Source organism: Pristis pectinata, chromosome 10 (genome assembly GCF_009764475.1).
Source record: "Pristis pectinata isolate sPriPec2 chromosome 10, sPriPec2.1.pri, whole genome shotgun sequence".
Lineage (NCBI taxonomy): Eukaryota > Metazoa > Chordata > Chondrichthyes > Rhinopristiformes > Pristidae > Pristis > Pristis pectinata.
Genome location: NC_067414.1, coordinates 35,212,147 through 35,234,867, shown reverse-complemented (window position 1 = coordinate 35,234,867; position 22,721 = coordinate 35,212,147). Strand labels below are relative to the sequence as shown.

Below are 22,721 nucleotides of genomic sequence, written 5' to 3'. Positions count from 1 at the left end.
TGCAGAGAAATGTATTCTGATACTTAAGAATATGAAACCAGCGAAAGGTGCAGAAAGCCTTCAGTTATTCAGCAAAGATATGTTTGATGATAATTAATGGGTACTCAGCAATGGAATATTACTGTTTCATCTGCTACCATAAGATAGCATATACCTTGACTCATCATTAGTAGTGCCAAGGGACATGCATTAATCATGAAGAAAATCAAGTATTCTTCTCTGAAATTTGATAGATGAGTTATCTGCTTACTTGAAAAGATGTCAATGTAATTCTTTGAGTCCAAGCAGAATATGAGACAAAACTTTAAAAACAATCCATGGATTAAGTGATTCAGTGATTTTTAAAATAAAAAGTAAAGATGATTAAATTATATACAATGCTTTGAATGAACACACGTTCAAATTAACTTGCTGATGGGTAGTTTGGAAGAGTACATGATACTGTTTATAGTACACAATACTATTAAAATATACTTAAAGAACACTTAATAAACAAATCCAGCAATCAATATGGTGCTAAATTAATTCTAACATAGGATGCCAAGTAATAATTTCTTCTGATTCTTATTTTATTACAGATATACTTTACAAAACTGATTCAATATCTCCAATTGAGAAACAACCTACCAGTCATTTGAGGTCAGCAGATTTATTTGTGATATTTAGCAGCCACTGTCTGGTTGCTGTGTTAAATGATTAGATGATTATAGAAAATAGTAAAATAGAAATTATATTTATGGTTCCTTTTGTCCTCACCTTTGATCCTGTCAATCAGCACATACGGTAGATCATTCTTCATTCAACACAATGGCACCAGCAGACACATCTTCCCTTCCTCTTCCTTTTCAGCATTCCAAAGAGACCATTCCTTCTGTGATTCCCTGCCTCTTTCTTCCATATCCACCAACACCCATTACCATCTTATGCCACTCTCCCATGCAAAGCCTGCCCTTTTGCTCCTTCCCTTTCCACCATCCAGGGCCTCAGTTCAGGTGAAGCAGTGAGTCACTTATATCTTTTCCAATCCGGTGTATTGCAGTTAGTGGTCACAATGTGATCTTTATTGGAGAAACCAAATACAAGTTATAGGTAACCATTTTGCGGAAAGCTTTTGTTTAGTCTGTAAGGGTGACCCCCAGTTTCCGGTTATCTGTCATTTTAATTCACTCCACTTTCACTTCTCTATGTTTGGCTTCTTACACTGGTCCAATGAAGTCCAATGAAAACTCAAGGAACAGCATCTCATCTCTGTCCTGGTGCATTACAACCCTCAGGATTTAACATTGAATTCAACAATTTCATATAAACAGCCTTTCCAGCCTGTGACAGATCTGGTCAGCTCTGTTATTGGCCTGAAATGTTAATTCAGTTTCTCTCTTCACTGCCTGCCTAAACTGTTGAGCGTTTTCAGCATTTCCTGTTTTAATTAAAGAAAGTAATCATAGTGATATTTAATTATCTTGCAGGATTATTTAATAAGTAAATGAATTAGATAGTACCTCTACTTCTAGATAATTGAATGCATGGCTGAATTCAAATAATAATGATTAATAATGTATATAAAATGTGTAACTATTTCCAATGATAAGAAAAACACAACAGATAACCAAGGACAGAAAAGGTCTGTATTTTTCTGCTCAATATACAGTGAGATTCATAGATCATGTCTTACAATATACATCAACACAGTGAATCTATGAAAAATGTCATTTTCCAACCATGCATTTCAGTTTTATTTTAAAATGACATTTAAGAGAAAATACGCAAAGCAACTTATATTTTGCCTAAAGCAAAAAAAACACAAAATCACCAAGGCTCATTTTTTCCCTTATCTGAATTTTATTTAATGGCCATCATTAGCTATTATCCTGCCTAGATCATTTTTCTAATTCAAATTTGATTCTTAATTATCTTAGGTAAACATATTCTTATTCAGATAGAAATATTCTTATTTCAGATAGAAAATATCATTGATTTTATTGAATATTACTTATCAAATTTTAGTTCTTTAAAATAAATTTAATTTTTGTGAGCTGGTCATTAGCTTAAAATAAATGACATCAATTTCTATTTGTTAATGATCATCATTATTTAAATATTTCCTTGAAATATTGCTTAGAATTTCCTCACTGGTGTTGTGCTTTGAGGATAGTTGTATTTATTTTTAAAGAGTGAAAGATCTGACTAACCAGTGTGAGCCATTTTACAGTCCTTAGCTAAATACATTTTTTCTATTCTATCTTTACAGTTCTGATATAAGAAAGTCACCTAACATGCAAAGACAGTGAGTGTAACAGACAGCGAGTGTAACAGACAGCATGGCACCGGCGCATTTAAAGTGGTAGAACTTTCCAAAAACTTTTCTCTTACATTATTCTCTGCTTCACTCAATATTTTTGTACTCCTGTACTAGGATTACCAAATATTATTTGAGCTTTTGTATAGGAAACACCTCTGTAATTCATCTTAAAGAAATGAATTTGCCAATAAATGTTTGGATCTTTATTCCTCTGCCTCAGATATAAGTTCTGAAACGTTGTCATTTTATTTAAGCTTTTTATTAATGCAAACCTATAGATTTTTACCATTGTTCTCTATATAAATAAGAATTGTATGCTGTTAGCAAACAAATGATTAGGTTGATACTTGAAGCATTAGTTTCTAATCTACTCAGATGGCTAGATGCAATTGAAAAATATAAGCTTCTGACAACTCACTTTGACAGAGATTGTTTAGACTTACCATAAAGAAAGATTAATACCATTGAAACATCATTCACTCCCATTAAAACATCATTAGTAGATAGCTACTAATGTGATGTGGTTCTATTGGTATTTTTTGACCTATCACTAACTCTGTATTTTATGGGGTTCAGAGGAGGCAGGGGTCATGGAAAGAATGAAATGATGGTTGAAATTTGAACACTTTTAACCGACAAATTCCATTTACTTTTTCACTCACTACATCTATTCACTTACATCTTGATGATTACATTAAATATTTGTTGTGTGAATTCAATTTCTTTTATCAAGTAACAAACTGTTATTTTCTCTTTAATTTTACTAAACTTTGTCACTGCAGGCCCTCCTCAGCTTACGAACACCCAACTTATGTGCAGCCTGTACATATGAGTAAGCACTTGGGAGAATAGCAGTGTGGACTTACTGGCTGCTGCGGGGCTGCAGTCTTCTTCTGCTGTGTGGGAACTCAGTTTGCGGCCATATTTCTGAATTGCGAACTTTTCGGGTTACAAACAGTTTACAGGAACAGAACCCTGCCGTAACATGGGAAGGACCTGTACTATATTTATCCTAGCTGCATGAATGAGTTCCATTTTGACAGATCATTTACAAAGCGGCATACTTCTGTTGAAATCATCAAAAATTTGGCATAAACGCAATTTCTTTCACTGGAAGTAGCTATGAAGAACACCTATTATGAATCTTCAATTCGAAATGATGCAACACAAGATCAATTCAATGATGTCAAATGGTAAGAATCATCTTCCCTTAGGTTACAAGACATTTTAAATTTGGTACAAATGACGTGTTGATATCTCTCTATATTTTTTGATCAAAACAAACTGTTGTACCTTAATATGTGAAATTGGTTTAAAATCTGAATGGATATTATTGCATTTTGTGTTCACATAACAAACACTAAGGTTCTGGAGTTTGCAGCAGTGCACTCATCAATACTTTAAAAATAACATTAGAAATGAGAATAAGGAAACATCCTCTATTTAATGCATGGAACTTTCAACATCATTAACTAAATACTTATTGGGTTAGTAATTGACCTTGAATATCTTGATCCTGCAGATTAATAATTAATACTGAATAACTAGACATTTTGACAGCAATGCTTCCCAGTCATCAATATGCTCTGAAAGGCTCCTGTTAATTTACATTTTCATATACTTAAATTAGAGCACACCCTGAACAGATTATTTTAGTCGAGATGAAATTGCACGTCTTTTCATGACCCTCAACGGAACACCATCATCCACTTTGTATGCAAATTGACCAAAGTCTGTACAGAAGTAATGCAAAAGCAAGTAACAGGAGTTGTGAATTTCCATCAACCATCTCTGCAATCAGCATAGTTCCCATGTATCCAGAAGCATATCTGTGCATATTTAAGTGGAGTAATGCGCACGGCCACCATTGTAATCCTGTTTGACGCCATTGATATCTACCCACTGATGACCAGAAAAGACTCCGATGATCTTACGTTTCCAATACGCTGCTCTGGCTCCTTAAGACGGATGTAAATACCTGAGCCACTTGATCCAGGCTGAGCATCACAGTACTGATACAGTAGATCATTGGATTCATCAGACACAGTGCAGAAACGATAAACCAACTTCCCTGGCCTGTCATTATCGAAGCCTGAAAGTGAATCCGGTTGCTTGGCATATTCTGCACAGGGGGGCTAATGCCTATCTCCATGTACTTGTGCTTCTGAGGGCCTTTTTAATTCCAGAACAGCATAATCATAATCAATTGCAATATCTTCAGCCACACCTTTGAACCAGCCCTTTGGTACTTGGGTGCGCACTACTCTTGACCACTGAAAAGATGGCTTATCCTTTGCCGATCGTTTATTCCTTTTAGATCCTTTCCTTTTTCCAGCTCCCTTGGATCTCATCTTTAGAAATCCAGCTCTGAGCCTTTTGGCACCTTTAAGTAGTCTTTACCATCGTGGATGCAGTGAGCTGCTGTCAGCACATGTTTTCGTGACACTAAAATCCCAGTACATCCTGTGGAGATTTTCACTGCAGTATTAAAGGGGTAGTTAGTTATGAAGTGCTTGTGGCTGATGCTGAACCTGCTGTCCAACCCGAAGACCTGCCTCCTTCTCCTCCTCCTTGAATGGCTTCTACTCTTAGCATACTCAGTTTCGTTTTCCAGGTCAAATTCTCTAATGTTTACCTCAGTCATTGTACGTGTCCCATTACTGTACACTGTTTCATATGAAGGTAATTCTGAAGGTCAAGACACAGTTGGCAATGGTAGTTTCTTTGACAAGCAATCCCACAGGTTGAGTTAATCAACAACTTGGTTTTAGCTTCAAATCTTGGAGGTTCTATGGTTATGGTTCTTCTGTCCAACACTTGGGGTGCTTTTTGTAAGTGCCAGGTGTAATCTTCCTCATTGTCAAACCCAAAGGCAAGTATAAATGTGTTCATGGAAAGTAATAATAAAAGTGGTATAGTTCCCATTGTGAAAACCAGATTTTCTTCTGTGAAGAAAGTAAAAAAGTTTTAATATAAAAAATACTTTCAGATCCATGACTCACCTACCAGAATTTTTAATGTTCTCACTCATGTAATAAAACATAGATCTATAGTATAATTTTGGGCTAATATTTATTGTGTGAGGAATGAAGACGTACCATACACAATGTAGCATTATGACAGAATTTTACAGCAAAGAAGGTTATTTGGCACATTGGTACCATGATGGCACTCCGAAAGACCTGCCTATTTCCATTCTGCTACTGTCTCCTTACAAGCTTATTTTTTCTTTTTCAAATTGTAATCACTAAATTATATAATTGCTTATGGAACTACTTGCAGATGTTCAGATTTCCAAAATAAATTGTAATAATAATCCACAAATACAGCAGAATCCAAACCCATGTGCAAGGTAATTGGATAGATACCACCAGCCCCATTCTTTATTAGTTTCAAACTTTCACCTGATGCATTTCAGATCATAAACTTTCCCTACTAATGGGAACTGGTGTTGGTAATGGATAGCAGAGGAACATCGGAACAAAGGCAGCCCAATCTTAAGCTTGTTCTGCATTTCTGTGAGAGCACGCTGAATATCTCTTAATGATTTTGGCTAACTCAAGTTGATAAACTGAGATTTAAAATGATATAGCATCAATTTGAGTCAATTGGTATTTACAACAGGGAGTTCAAAACATCTATTACTTTCAACTTGTAAAAGCCTGGATCTCATTTTAATCTGTCGCCTGGTCTAGATTTCTCAACAGATGGAAAACTGTAACTAAATCAACCCTTAAAATTCCGGCAGCTACAACCTCAGTTTCTCTAATATCTTCTCACAAATTTAACTCTTTAAGTCCACTCATCATTCTGGTAATTCTTCACTAAACTCCCTCCATTATATCCTTCCCAGAACTGCTCACAAAAATCAAATCACAGCAAAACTTTCTCTGTTGTATTCTAATCCTCTGGGTGTAAAAGCCAGCATTCCATCACCCTGTTTGATTACTTCCTGTACCTGTGCATGACATTTGAAAAATCTTACTACATCAACCTCAAAGTCTAGTAAGACAAAATAAGCTACTGTATTAACAATCACATGGCTAGTTAGACAGCTCACCATAGAAACTCTTGCCATTAAATCTAAGGTCACTTGCTGCTCTCAATCCTTTTACAGAAATTGATTCATTCCACAATGCTTATCTTAATTGAAGTATGGTTCAAGTATTGACTGTATTTTATGTAAAGAAATAGATTCTGCCTATTTTGGTGCATTAAGACATTGCTACATTAGTGTCAGCAATGCTTCAGGGGTGCAGCCAATAGAGCTGCTGTCTCACAGCTCCAGCAACCTTGCCTCAGTCCTGACCTCCAGTGCTGTATGTGTGGAGTGTGCACAATCTTCCTCTGACCACACAAATTTCTGCCAGTTGCTCCAGTTTCCTCCCACATCCCAAAGATGTGTGGGTTGGTAGGTTCGTTGGCCATTGTTAAGTTACCCCTAGCACATAGGTGAGTGGTAGAACCTGGTGCAGGAAAAGGCAATGTGGGGAGAATAAAAAGGGGTTAAATTAGAATGAATGTAAATTAGTGTTGGATAGTTGGCAAAGACTTGGTGGGCTGAAGGGCCTGTTTTCCTTCTGTACCTCTCCATGACAATGCAGATCCCCCTCATAAAAATGTGAAATAGGTCAAAAATAAGTATGCAACAACATTAATATGTTTCGTAGAAAAGCACTAAAATATGACACGGCCCTGATGCAACCACCCTGATTCAATGCAATCAGAGAATGGTGATTCTTCTTTAAGAGCATGCTCCTCGTGGCAGTCGGAGAGCAGCAACACATGAAATGGGGTCTCTGCTTCCCACACCACCTCCCAGCACAACATTAGGTCAGCAAAGCAGGAGGAGCACAAGAGGTGGAGGGGCAGATGCAGGGAGTGGAGGGAGAGGAGTCGGATCTTAATGACCATAGTGTCTCAATTGCACCATCTCAGAAATTGGCACCACCAAGGACAACCCAAGCAGGTTAAAGGGAATGCACAGTAATATCCACTAGCTGACTATTTGGAAATCCAATGGTTTCAGCATCTGGCTCATTGGGTGATGTTTCCCACATTCCCTTTAAAACAAACTGGAGCCCAGTTTCCTTTGCTCGCTTTAAACTCACCAGGACCCCATTTACTGTGCTCCCCTTAAAATCACCAGGCCCCCTTTCCTGCTCTTCTTTGAAGCTCATTGGGTTCACCGGAAAAAACGTTATAATACTGCGTAGCATTTAAAATAACGTGAATTAAAAGTGTGTTGGGATACCCAATGGCCTAGAAAATCAGGCAGTCCAGCACTACCAAAGCCCTGAGTATGCTGGATTATCAGAGATTTACTGAATATCACAGGGAGAGACATCAGGTATTCAGGGTTTGAAGTCTGTAGGGTATCTGATGTGGGGCCTCACTCGAGGTTGGGAGATGGTCTGTGGTTGGGTGGGGATTGCAAGCATCTTCACTGCCTCTGAGGAGGACCACAATTGGGATGACAAGGTCATTGGGGATGCTTAGCAAGGCAGTTAGTGAGTTGACAAGCCTGTCTCACCAAATGTAGCATATGACAAGGAACTCAGAGGAGACCATTCCCCAATCCTCACAGGAGGGTGAGCAAAGGCAGGAAGCATGACCTCCACTCTGAAAGACACATGCACTCTTTTGCAACAGTCCTGTTATGTTGCACCTCCTGATTCAGGAGTCAGCTGGTGTGTAAACACAGATGGAGGCCACCCCCCCCCCCCCCCACCCAACTCTGTTCTGCCTTTATGGAGCTTCACACCGACCCAGCTAGAGGTTTGGCCTCTGCCACATGGGGGCAGCTGGAAGCTTTTCAGGAACAACAAAGTGTCAAGCAGGTGCACGTCCTTACTGACATCCTCAGTGACAGAGATGGCACCTGGGAGCAAATCCAGATTCTATGAACAGAGAAATGCAATTGCAACATATTGCTTACTGTAAATTTGGGGTCACATTTGTGATTACATTTCAAAAAATATTTCATTGATCGGAGGTCATAAAAAAAGCAGTATAAATGCAAGACGGAGACACAAGAGACTGCAGATGCTGGAATCTGTAACAACACACAAAGGAGCTGGAGGAAATCAGTAGACCAGGCAGCATCTATGGAGGGAAACGGACAGTTGATATTTTGGGTTGAGACCCTTCATAAATGCAAGCTTTTTCTTATCTATTTATGCCTATATCTTCTGCATTCAGTCAAGCTATATACCAATATTTTACTTAGAATTAAATTGTTAAGAAGTAATATTTATTTCCAAATATAATTGATACCAAATATACTTGTTTCACAGAACAATCCCTCCTCCTACCTCTCTCAGGGATCAATATAAACCTTTCTTAACATTTGCCTCGAATGAGGGCTGAAAATACGACACTTCAAAGTGCCTATATCATTTGTATAAAATCATGAAGCTAGATTTCCTACTTGGTACTTGGGCTAATTGGTGTGACAGATTGACTGCGCTGACAGGTTTTATACCTGATAGGTCGCACACTAAACAGAACCAGAGAGTTGCATTATATTGGCTGGAGGTACCGGTTGCTATTGCAACAGTTGTTGAGACTAATGCATGCAACAGATTGAATGGAATATTAATAAAGTCCTGCATACTCAGCTTTGCATACAACTGCAATGGCTGCAATAAACTGACTGACTCAGCTTAGAAACATTTGCCTTGTTTATAATCTCACCAGGTGCTCAAACATTGTTTGCTGCAATTGTCTGCATATGGATTTGACTGTATTTAATTAGTAGTTGTATACCTTTGAAGTTGCTATATGTTATCTCCAATTGTAAATTACAAAGGCCACAAATTTATAACAGGGGAAATTACAATGTTAAATTAGTTGAGAAGAAAATACATAATTAAGATATGAAGGCAAACAGCTTCTTGTTGAAATGGCCTCTGTACTTTTAAACGTACCAACTACTTCGAGCTAAAAAAAATTCCATCCTCTTAAAATGGTTGATATTTTTATGCTGATGCAAAAACAGGTTTCTTAAGAATACGTGTGAATAAGCCCATGCTCACGTTATTCCTCTGCAAATTAATTAAATGTTCCCAATTGTTAGGAGAAAATTAATACATATTTGAATTTATTTTGAAATGCACTTAGATACTAAAAATGTACTTAGATCCATCCTTTAAATTAGATGATAAACAGAGATCTCATTCAGCCCTTCCAAGAAAAGCAGGGGAAATCTCCTGTTGCACAAATTAGCTTTTATTGCAACATCTTTGGAATGTGGGAGGAAACCGGAGCACCCGGAGGAAACCCACGGAGAACATACAAACTCCTTACAGACAGCGGCTGGAATTGAACCCGGGTCATTGGCGCTGTAATAGCGTTACGCTAACCACTACACCACCATGCCTGCCCTAGACATGACCAGCTTTCTGATTACAAACAACTTTCTGATAACTTATTGCATTCTTCTGTGGAGTATTGTTGTGCATCAACAAACCATGTTTATCTACACTATACACTGTCCTCGTTATCCACTGACTCACTATCTGCGACTTCTCGTACTTGTGAGGTCACCCTTGAATATAGGTGTTCCTCCAGCGTTCTCTCCCGAGGTGTCCCAGTGAATCCTGTTTCCCACGAGATGGATTACATTTAATATCTTGTGCTGGCAAGTAGAGAAATATTGGTAGTTGGCGTGTAGCTGGAGCCAGGATAAGGAACTCCAGGGGTCAGAGTGTGGGCTGGATATGTGGTTGGATTTTGGCTCTGGAGTGTGGGGAGTGATTGTACTCCTAAAATACTACTCAGGTGCAATGATGTGGAATACAAATGCCTGGACAAATGTGTGTACGGCTCAGCTTGTTTAGTAAGCTGAAATAGGGGCCTTGGTAGTGTGCATTGTTTTTTGTTATTTGCAGGATGTCTGACTACCTATTCCACATGATTTAGCATATACGTTTCAATTGTGGTGGTTGTGAAGCTCTCTAAGGCATCCTGATGGAATAAAAAGTGCCCAATAAGTGTATTTTTTGCTGTTGTTTTTCCCACTGATTTAATTAACAATACTTTTTTATTGCAGAATATACTCTTGAGAATCTATACTGTTCATTAGATGGAACACTTTGATATAGTAACATACCCTCCAAGATGAGGCCTTGCAACTTCTCCCCAATTCTGATCAGGTGCCCAGTTTTGGTAACATACGTTGGCGTTTCTTTTAATTACTACTATAATTTGCGTAAGCAAAATAAATTAGGATAAGCCTATTTAAAACAGCCATCCAGCGTATCTGGTTACATCTAATGCCTTCAGTATTGGTTAACTTGTCATTCATCCTCCTAAAATACTGCTCTGTTTGCAATAAAGTGTAATATAAATAAGGTATTATACATTTGTAACACACACACACACACACACACACACACACACACACACACACACACACACACACACACACACACACACACACACACACACACACACACACACACACACACACACACACGTATATATTTAATGGAGAAATATCTAAAATTATAAGTCCTGCACAGGATTACAGGATTTTCATTCACTAGCCCTTCTTTCAGGTAAATGTCAGAGAAGGAATGGGTGACTGCCAGACAGACGGTGAAGAGAGTCCAAGATACTCCAAGGATGTCATGCACTTGAACTAGTATTCGATTGTGAGTATTGATGTTTGGGGGGGGGATACTTTTCCCAGTTAAATGTAGCCAGAGACAAGACAGTAATATCATGGATAGCTCAACTGTATAGGGAAGGAAGGGAAATGTCACGACAGCAACAGTTACAGGGAATTCAATAGCTAGGAGCCAGACAGTTCTGTGGCTGCAAAAGTGATTCCAGGTTGCATGTTTCATGCCAGGGTCAAGTATATCACTGAGAGCTGCAGGAAATTCTGAGGAAAGGTGAATAGCCAGAAACCATATCTCACCAAGGGCAAAAGTAGAAAAGGGGATGAGATCCTGCAGGCAGATTTAAGAAGTCTGTAAGGTGATGCTGTAAGCCATTGAGTGTAAAAAGATAAGAGTTCTTTACTAGTCACATGGACATCAAAACACACAGTGAAATGCATCTTTTGTGTAGAGTGTTCTGGGGGCAGCCCGCAAGTGTCACCACGCTTCCAGCGCAACACAGCATGCCCACAACTTCCTAACCCATACGTCTTTTGGAATGTGGGAGGAAACCGGAGAACCTGGAGGAAACCCACACAGTCACGGGGAGAACATACAAACTCCTTACATACAGTGGCCGGAATTGAACCCAGGTCGCTGGCGCTGTAACAGCGTTACACTACCCGCTACACCACCGCGCCTGCGGATCGGTAGTACAGTGCAGGTAGTCCAGGAAGATAGCACGGATAAATATGTGGCTGAAGGGATGGTGCAGGACAGAGAGCTTTGGATTCCTTGGGCAGAGGGATCAGTTCTCAGGGACATGGGATGTGTACAAGCCAAATGGATTGCACCTGGAAAGAACTGGGACCAGTGCCCTCAAGGGAAGGTTCATGAGTGCTAACTGGGGAAGTTTGGCAGGGGGTTGTGCACAAGGAGATACATAGCACTGTAAAGGAGAAAACAAGGTTCAAGAAGGATTGGGAGAGACAAATAGCACCAGAACAAGAAGTAAGATTTTAGTTAGAGCCACATTGCATGTATGTAGATGATAGAAGCAAATTAAACAAGGTTGCTGATCTGCAAATGCAACTAACAATGCAGGATTATGATGTTGTGACAGAGACACAGACTGGCTGAAAAAATGGCAGGAAGGGGTTCTATATATTCCTGGATATAAGGTGTTCAGGAAAGATAGGGAAAGGAAGAAAGGAGGTTTATGGCAGTATCAACTGAGGAGAATATTACAGTGCTGGAGAGAAAGGATGTCCTGAAATAAGGTGGTGGATGAGGGATATCTGGTGCATAAGGACTTGCAAAAAGTACCTGATACGGTGGGCACATAATTGCTTGCCATTCAGATTGAAGCCCATGGAATACAAAGGGCTGTAGCAGCCTGGATAGAAAATTGCCTGAGTAACGGGATACAAAAAGTAGTAGTGGAAGTTTTTTTCCGACTGGATGGAAGTGTACAGTGGAGTTCCCCAGGGGTTGGTATGACGACCACTAATGATGCGGACTTGGGTGTGCAGGACACAATTTCCAAATATGCAGATGACACAAAACTTGAAGGTGCAATGGACTGCAAGAAGGAATTCAAGGAGAAATAAACAAGCTGATGGAACGGATGGATGGATGGCAGGTAAACTTCATGCTGGAAAACATGAAGTGTTTCATTTTGGTAGGAAAAATGGAAGGATGCAATATAAACCACAGGAACAACTCTAAAAAGGGGACAGGAACTGAGAGGTCTGGGGTTATATGTGTGTAGTTTATTGAAAGTGGCAGGGCAGGTTGAGAAAGTGGTTAAAAAAGCACATGGGACCCCATACTTTATGAATAGAAGAATAGAGTACCAGAGCAAGGAAGTCATGACAACCTTTTTAAAACACTAGTTTGGCCACATGTAGAGTATTGTGTCCAGTTCTGGGCACTGAACTTTAGGAATGATGTGAAAGCTTTGGAGAGGATGCAGAAGCGATTTATCAAAATGATTCCAGGGATGAGGGAGTGGTAAAGCTGGAGTTGTTCTCCCTGGAACAGAGAAGGTTGTGACAAGCTCTGATTGAGGTATTTAAAACCATGAAGATCTGATCCCTTGCCAGTAGGGCTAAGAATGAGGAGATATAGATTGAAGATAAACAAAAAACAGAAGTGACATGAGGTAAAACGTCTTTAAGGGCTGTAGTGCACTGCCATGGTTAGTGGTGGAGGAAGATTCAATTGCAGCGTTCAAAAAGGAACTGGATAAATATCTGCAAGGAATAAATTGCAGGCCTGTGGGGGTGGGAGTCGCAGGAATGCCCTGGCATTCAGCTGGTATGACCTGATGAGCTGAATGACCTCCTTCTATGCTGTACCCACTCTGTAATTGTGAAGTGAAATGTTAAGATGCTTTTGTAAAAATATTAATTGTCTTCTCAATAATTCTAGGATTAGAGCTTCAATCAGAGCTTGTCACAACCTTTTCTGTTCCGGGGGAACAAATCCAGCTTTTCCAAAATATTAATTGTCTTCTCAATAATTCTAGGATTAGAACTTCAATCAGAGCTTGTCACAACCTTTTCTGTTCCAGGGAGGACAACTCCAGCTTTTCCAAATATTAATTGTCTTCTCAATAATTCTAGGATTAGAACTTCAATCAGAGCTTGTCACAACCTTTTCTGTTCCAGGGAGGACAACTCCAGCTTTTCCAAATATTAATTGTCTTCTCAATAATTCTAGGATCTGAAGAGGAAAATTTGAATGGCTACTTGGGGAAGTACGTAAACATTGAACTTCTAAAGATTCTATGAAGTGATTCTGCTCTTTTTAATGGAAATGTTGGCATAGACGCCTACTGCAGAACAAAGGGAGCATGGGAGCTTGCTTGCTTGCCTGCTCAGCACAGCAACTGCGGAGCCTAAAGGTGTGGGAAAAATAAAAATAAATATCTTTATAAACCAGTGTCAGCACATCTGTACTTCATGAAAATAATCAGCTTGAGGGCCTTATCATCAGGGTTTGACAAAATCTCAGCTGGACTGCTAAAGGAAGCATATGTCAGGCATAGGAAATTGGTGTTGGATGAGTCCTTTGGGGTTCATAGGGGATAAAGGAGAGAACTTAAGAAAGAAATTAGGAGGGCAAAAAAGGGTCATGAAATTACTTTGGCAAATAGGAAAAAGATGGATCCAAAAAGCTTTCATAAGTATATTAGAAACAAGAAGGTAGCAAAGGAAAGAATAGTCCCCCTCATGGACCAAAGGAGTAATCTATGTGTGGAGCCAGGGGACATGAGTGAGGTCCTAAATTAATACTTCTCATTGGTATTCACCTGGGAGAAGAAGGCGAGGGCTGGACAGTTAAGGGAAGGAGGAAGTGCTAGAAAGTTTGGTGCACCTTAGGATCAGATAAATCACCAGGGCCTGATTGGATCTTTCCCAGAACGCAAGGGAAACTGGATGTCTGTAACAAGTGGTATACCACAGGAATTGGTGATGGGATTTGTTGTTTGTCGTGACGTGGATGAGGATGTAGGTGTTCTGATTAGTGAGATTGCAGGTATCATGAAAATGGACAGAGTTGTAGATGACAAAGAAGGTTGTTTAAGGATACAGTGGTACACAGACCAGCTGGAAAGTTGGGTGGAATTTGATCCACAAGCGTGAGGTAATGCATACTGGAGAGTCAAATTCAGGTAGGACATATAGATTAAATGGCAGGGACCTTAGGAGCATTGATATACAGAGGGACTTTGGGGTGCAGGTCCATAACTCACCGAAAGTGGAACACTGGTGGATAGGGTGCTGACAAAGCCATTTGGTATGCTTGCTGTCATAGGCTGAGCCATTGAGTATAAGAGTTGGGATGTCATGTCACAGCCATCCAAAACATTGGTTAGACCGCACTTGGAAGTATTATGTTCACTTCTGGTCACCACACTAAAGGAAAGATGTGATAGTATTAGAGAGAGGATAGGAGAGGTTCACCAAGACATTGCCTGGAATGGAGGGCTGTAGTTACAAGGAGAGACTGGATAGGCTGTGTTTATTCTCACATGGATGTAAGAGGCTGAGGAGTGACTTTACTGAGGCTTACAAAATTATGAGAGGTGTGGATAAGATAGGTAGAGACTTTTTGCCAGGGCAGGGGAGTCTAGTACTGGAGGACATAGGTTTAAGGTGAGAGGGGAGAAATCTAAAGGAGATCAGGTTTTTCATACAAAGGGCGTTGAATATCTGGAACCTGCCAGAGGAGGTGGTGGAGGCAGATACAATTACAACATTTAAAAGGCATTAGGAGAGGTACTTGGATAGGAAAGGTATGGAAGGATACAGGCCTAATGCAAGCAAATGGGATTAGCATTGTTAGGTATCATGGCATGGACAAGGTGGACCAAAAGGGCTTGTTTCTGTGCTGTATATTTCTATGATTCTATGACAAGGCATATCAGGTGATAATAATGAAGTGGTACAGCCAGCAGTGGCTGCCTCACAGCTCCAGAGACCCGGATTCAATCTTGACCTCTGCTACTATCTGTGTAGAGTTTGCACATTCTCCCTGTCACTGTGTGGGTTTCTTCCTGGTGCTCCCGTTTCCTCCCACATCCAAAGACATTCTGGTTGGTAGTTTTATTGCCCACTAGTGTGTAGGTGGGTGGTAGAATTGATGGGAATGGGGGGAGAATAGGCTGTAGGGAAAATTAAGGAAAAGCATGGGGAATGGGATTGTTCTGTGAGCCTACATGGATTCGATGAGCTGAATGCTGAATGATCCTTCGATGTTGTGAAGAAATATGGAGGTATCAATGTTTTAGTTTTGGCTCAGTAGAAGCCTTCAACTCAGAAGGTTGTTTATACACTTGGAGTGCATTGTGCTTTTGAATAAGACCTTCAACCTTGTCACATGGATGCAAGAGGTTCAGTTGACACTATTTGAAGTGCAAGATAGTTCTCCAGGATCTGAGCTAATATTTCAATCTACGTCAGCAGAATGGGTTATATGATGATTTATCAGAGGATGTAACATCTTGCTGAGTAAAGTAGGTGCTCTTTGGCCCTTCATTACTGCAGCCTTAAATATCGAAACTGCTTTGTTGGATACAGAGGACTGTGGCCTTCCTGTGCAGTGCTATACTGAAAGGAATTTTTTTTTGGTTAGGTTTCAAAACTTCTTAGGGGTAATCTTGCACTGGTTGATGCTGTAGTGCAGATAACAGTAAGCAAAATATAGCTGCAATGTGGTAGGTCATTGCAAATATACCACTTCTCTTTCCGTCTCTTGACCTTTGAAATTAACCAAGCATTTTCGCTGCCAACTGGCGAGTTAAGGGAGCTGCTGTGGCAATCGTTAACTCACCACTAGGTGGCAGGACATGATAGGAGAGCTCCCACAAATTCTTCTTTGCTATAAAATACTTAAAGTAACATTTAACATTGTTTCTTCAATTTGAACTATTTATTGGTGGGTTTTCTATTTCATGCTCTGATACTGGGCGCTGTTTATATTTGCTTATAGTTCAATCTGCAAACAAGGCACCTATGTTCCACATTTAGTTGCAGTTTAGTTACTTTTACAATGTTATTTGCAACACAGGTTTTGCAAGTTACCCAAGGACAGTGGAAATGATATGAGAAACTTTTTAAGTGTTAACTTCTACAATGCTCTTAATTAATCAGCACAAATATTACATCATATGAGTGACAGGTAAGAGTGTGGATGACTAGCCAGCGTCCAACAGCATCCAATACGACACCTGTCCGCTGACACACCAGTTGGGTGCAGAGCAGGGTTGTCCCTGGTTGTTGTGCTTTTCCATCTTGACATCAGATCTAGGAAGATCCCACCTCCCTCACCAAAATGAGCAGGTCAGAGTGCCATTTTTCTTCTCTAGTGAATTAACGACAACAACTTCTGGTTGTTGTAATGAGTATCTTGTTCATTCTTACGTCCTCCTGTGCAAAGCAGTTGAGCTGTTGTCAGCTTGCAGAAGTTAAAATTGACATTGACCTGAAACACTAACCTTGATTCCCTCTCTCAGCCTGACCTGCCGAATGTTACCACCATTTCTGCCTTTATTCTGTTTATCCAGGCCAAAAGGGAAAGGAGGTGAAGTAGCCTTGTTATTCAAGGAAGGTATCAGAATGATGTTGAGTCATGATGTAGAGGCAGCGTAGAATCAGTTTAGGTTGAAATCATGAAAGAAGCCACGGGTGGGAGTAGTGTATGGGCTCCCAAGATAGGTCAGAGAATAAATGGGGAAATATCCATGACATATTTGAAAGGAGCTGCAATTGTCATGGGAGATCTTAATCCGCTTATTGATTGGACAAACCAAATTGGCAAGAGTTTCCAGAAGAAGAATTTGTGGAGTGCATCAGAGATTGCTTCTTAGAACAGTATGCTACAGAACCTAACCAGAAACAGGCTATTTAGATTTGGACATAAGTAATGAGGGAAGGATTAGTAAGAGATCATGGTTAAAGATCCCTGAGGAGGGAGTGACCAGAATATGATATAATTCCTATGGAGGAGAATGGACAGTCAACGTTTCAGGTCAAGACCTATCATCTGAACCGATGAAGATGAAGGGTCTCGACCCAAACCATCAACTATCCATTTCTGTCTACAGATGCTGCCCGACCTGCTGGGTTCCTCCAGCTCTTTGTGTATTGCTCAAGATTCCAGCATGTGCAGACTCTTGTGTCTCCATGATATAATTCTTGATGCAATTTGAGGGTAAACAACACAGGACCAAAACACCATCTTCAACTTTAATAGGAGCAATTATGATATATGAAAGTTGAGTTGTCTGAGGTGAACCGGGAAACTAAGCTAAAAGACAAGTCAGTGGATGAACAATGGCAGATATCCAACTGGTCCTTAACACTCAGAAGAAATTTATCCCAATTAGAAGGTATTCCATGAGGAAGAGGCACAATCTGTACTTAACTAAGGTCAAGGATAACGTTAAATTGAAAAGTGGGGCATACAAAGCAGTAAGGCCAGAAGATTGAGAAGATTTTGCGATCCAATAACAAAAGACTAAAAAACTCATTAGTTAGAAATTTGATTTTGAAAGAAAACTTGCATATAATGTCAAAACAAACAGTAAGACTTTTTATGGATATATAAATAGAAAGAAGATAGTTAAGGTAGGTCTGGGAACCTCCAGAGACTGCGGCTGGTGAATTAATCAATGGAAACAAAGAAATGGCAGGCATGTTAAATCGATTTTTGACATCAGTCTTCACCATGGAGGGCAGTGCAAATATCCCTAAGATAACAAATTGGCTAATTTAAAATAATAGGGAACTTGTAAAAATTCCAATCACAAGGGATTATATATTAGAGAAACTCATGGGGCTAAAGGCAGACAAGTCACCAGGACCCAATGGTTTAAAGGAAGTGGCTACTGGAAGAGTGGACCCAGTATTAATTTTTTTCAAAAATGACTAAATTTTGGGAAAGTCCCAGAAGATTGGAAAACAGTTAATGTGACTCCCTTGTTCAAAAAACGATGAAGATAGAAGGCAGCGAACTATAAGCCAGTTTAGTTTAACATCTACGTAGGCCAGTTAGTTTAACATCTATCATTGGCGTGCTGCTCGAGTCAATAATCAAAGAGCAAATAGTCAATCATTTAGGAAAGCTGAATATAATGAAACATACTTAACATAGTCTTATTAAAGGTAAATCATGTTTAGTAAATTTGCTCGAATTCTTTGAGGATGTGACAGAGAGAGTTGATAGAAGGGAATTTCCAGAAGGAATTTGACAAGATGTCACATAAGAAGCTGGTGTGTAAATTATGAGCCTAAGGTATTGGAGAAAGCGTGTTAGCATGGATTGAAAATTGAAACATTGAAAACAGAGAGTTGGAATAAATAGGTCCTTTTCAAGCTGGAGGGCTGTAATAGTGGAGCACTACAGCGATGAGTTCTTGGCCATCGATTGTTTACTATTTACATTAATGACCTGGAGGAGGGAACAAATCTAAGGTTTCTAAGTTGGCTGATGAAGGAGAAAAGGTAGTAGGGTATGTTGCGATGAGGACATTGTGATTCTGCAAAGGGCCACAGATAGATTGAGTGATTGGGCCAAACCTGACAACTGGAGTTTTAATGTGAGGAAGTGTGCACTTGGTAAGAGAAATCAAAATGCAGATTATTAACTAAATGGAGAGTGCAAATGAGTGAAGGTCAGAGGGAGCTGGATAATCTGGTGCATGTAACACAAAAAGTTAGCAGGCAGGTCCAACAAGTAGTTAAGATGGCAAATGGCATTTGGCCTTCATTGCAATGGTGTTGGAGTTTAAGAATAGAGATGTTTTGTTACAATTGCATAGGGAGTTGGTGAGGCCACATCTGAAATTTGTGCACAGTTTTGGTCTCCTTACTTAAAAAGGATTTGGTAGTATTGGAGGCAGTCCAGAGGAGAGTCACCAGGGTAATTCCTGGGACGAGAGTGTTGTCCTATCAAAAGAGGTTAGACACCTGGGGTTTGTACTCTTTGGAGTTTAGAATAAGGGGTGAACTTATTGAAGCACATAAGGTCCTTGAGAGGATTGACAGGATAGATGGTGAGATGTTTCACTAATAGGAGAGTTATGAACAAGAGGACATAACTACAGCATAGATAAGCTGCTGGTCATTTAAAACCTAGCTTAGAATTTTCTTCTATCGGGGGTAGTGAGTCTCTGGAATTCTTGCCTTGGAGGATGGTGAAGGTCAGATCGTTAGATATATTTAAGATGGAGATAGATAGATATTTAAAGATCAAGGAATTAGTGTTACAAGAAACTGGCACAGAAGAGGAGTTGAGGCCAGCATAGATGAACCATGATCATAAGAGATATCTTTATTAGTCACATGTACATCAAAACACACAGCGAAATGCATCTTTTTTGCATTTCTGGGGGCAGCAAGTGTCACCATGCTTCTAGCGCCAACATAGCATGCCTACAACTTCCTAACCTGTACGCCTTTGGGAATGTGGGAGGAAACCGAAGCACCCGGAGGAAACCCACGCAGACCAGGGAGAACGTACAAACTCCTTACGGACAGCAGCCCGAATTGAACCCGGGTCACTGGCGTTGTAAAGCGTTACGCTAACTGCTACACTACTGTGCCTGCCCTATTGATCACATTGATGGCGGGGCAGGTATGAGTGGCCTGGCGGCCAACTCCTGCTCCTATTTTCTTGCGTTCTTGTATTCAGCTCATCTCCTCATATTTTAGGATCTCTGCTGGAATACTCAAGATCTCCTTGTGGAAAGAGACATAACAGAAACAGGCCCTCTGGTCCACAATATTGACAAATATTGATGCAGTGTTTTGACCCGAAACATCCACAAATCCTTTCCCTCCACCGATGCTGCTCCACCCACTGAGTTCCTCCAACAGATAGTTGCTTCACATGCCAACCACTCATTTTACACCAATCCTACATGAATCCCATTTTTTTGTTCTCCCCTCACTCTCTTCAACACCCCGCTGATTCTACCATTCACCTACACACTAGGGGCAATTTACAGTGACCAATTAACCTACCAACTACCAATCTTCAAATCGTTGGGATGTGAGAGGAAACCAATGCAGTCACAGGGAGAACATGCAAACTCCACACAGACAGCGCTTGAGGTCAGTATCGAACCCGTGTCTCCGGCGCTGTGAAGCAGCGAGTCTACTAGCTGCACCACTCTGCCGCCAAGTTAATCAGATGCATCGCTTGCATTCCTGGCGTTCTCGAATCTCATGAAATTTAACATTTATAGTTTTCTTTTAATAACTTGAGGTATTTTGAATTGATTTTCAAACTGATTAAATGCAGCTCCCATCAATTGTTCCCGTGCGCAGTGGTCCAGATATTTATATTATGAAAAAGTCATGGAAATATAATTTCAGGTTTGGGCAACTTTTGTCTTTGAAAGTGAAACCTGGGAGAAGCAAACGGAACTCCCAAGTGTACTGGCAGCGGGGCACACGTCGAAGAATGAACATTAAATCCTTAAATCCTGCCAAGTAGCGTTTATAAGGAAGATGATGGAAACAAACCAAGTGTTCGCCTGGCGGTGTTAAGACACCCGGGGGAAATGTGGTGCGCTTTATTTTGAAAGGTTTATGTTCAGTGCAGTAACTCAGTTGGCTAATGTTCACACAAATGAACGATAGATGGTCAGGCAGCGCTGCCGATCCGCGGCGGCCGTGCACAAAAGAGCGAGAGAGGGAGAGAGACGAGGTGGAAAGCGTTCTGCTCACTCCCCGGTAGGTAGTGCAGCGTTCCCCGCATACAGTGGCTGGTCGAAAGCTACATCCCCACGTTCCTAGATGCAGCAAACTCCACAAATAACACATGGAATAAATCCTGTCATTTTATTCTGCAGACAGACATTGCTCATCTCGAGAAGAACTCTGTCACATAGCTCAATGGGTTACAATAAACCTGAAATATGGGGATTTGTTCTTTTTTATTTCAACATCATTTAGGATAACTTACGCTCCTAGTAAATAACAAATTTACGCATAAAATGCATTTTTAGTGGATTGGTCTTCACCAGCACTGCAATACAAAAAAAATCACATGGCAGCAGTGTATTTGGTGTGGAATTCGCGAGTTAGTGTGAGAGCAGTAACTGCGGTTCTGAAAATTAGCTGGAATCCGTCAGTGTTTGGTCGATTTGATAGAATTTTAAGTGAAGAGTGAACAAAGCTTTGGTGTTGTCATGTTCTTTTATATGAGAGGTGTGAACGTGGTCATAGTTCGCCACGGGAGTGCACTGGCCTTTGCGAGCCACCTATATCCAATACAGTAGTCGGTCGGTGTTCCTGACCCAGCTGCCGTTTGCGTGTGTTTTCCAACAAAGCAGCTCCTGCTCTGTGCTGGATCTGCCCTCCCGCGCCCCAAGCTCTTCCTCCGCTCCCCATGGACTGAGATCGACTCGAACCTGCGGTAGCGCTGACCTCTTCTTACCTGTTACCATCCAATGCTGCGCGATCCTCTCTCCCGAGGTACTGCTCCGGGTCCTTCTCGTCTCATGAGGGGCTCGCCTCTGTACAGGTCCTCTCGGTGCTCACATTGAACACCGAATACCAGCGCGGTGCTGCCGAGCCGCTCTCCTCTGCACAGTGCGCTTGATGCCTGTGAAAGGAATAAAGGAAGGTCCAAGCCTTGTCGTTTCTTCCCAGCCCAAGGGAGCTGTAAGGGGTGTGTCCAATGGGATCACGCTCGCCTGCCTCCCCAACAGCCTTCTGCTTTTGGCAAGCCGACCGCTTGAGACTCTGCACTGTTTTGTTTCCAAGTTACTGTTTACAAACCGATCTCCGCGGGTTTTTTTTGTTAGACAGACAAGACTCGAAACAAAAACCTGTTGTGAAGTTCCAAGGACTTCCCCACCCCTCCCCCACCCCACCCACCAGATTATCTGCTTGTTATTGCTGGAGAGAAAGTTGCGAAGTCTGTTCCAACACGTCGCAGAGTGGGTGAATTCGAGTGTGAAGGACAGTTTCAAAGACCCGACGCACCTGCATGTTTGAGTGCACAGGGGAAATTATAATCACAGGGGGATTCTGCAAATGCACCCTTACTGCATTTTAGGGAACGAAACGAGAACCATCGCATCAGCCTTTACGATGCGATTTTTTTTTTGTGTGAACCTAGCTATTAATCTGTGCCTATAGAATATTTGATTGGTGTCAACTGGTGTGAAAAATATCGGTTCCGATACTAACGTTACTAACATGTTGATATCTTCACCTCTTGCACCAATTTCATGCCACCTCAAGCTATCTTTCAAAGTTTGGGAAACATGGAATTCAGAAGCCTAATGTTTTCCG

The 22,721-nt window shown here is 40.7% G+C and overlaps 1 protein-coding gene across 1 annotated transcript; it reads right to left on the bottom strand.

Moving 5' to 3' along the window:
* Positions 1–1,636: 1,636 nt before the first annotated feature.
* Positions 1,637–22,206, bottom strand: prss35 (serine protease 35). Its single transcript, XM_052024620.1, is given in 8 exon segments — positions 1,637–4,164; positions 4,166–4,242; positions 4,245–4,394; positions 4,397–4,469; positions 4,471–4,688; positions 4,691–5,020; positions 5,023–5,244; positions 21,859–22,206. Coding segments are annotated over 8 exon segments (1,164 nt in total). The 5' UTR covers positions 21,869–22,206; the 3' UTR covers positions 1,637–4,080.
* Between the last annotated feature and the right edge of the window lie 515 nt (positions 22,207–22,721).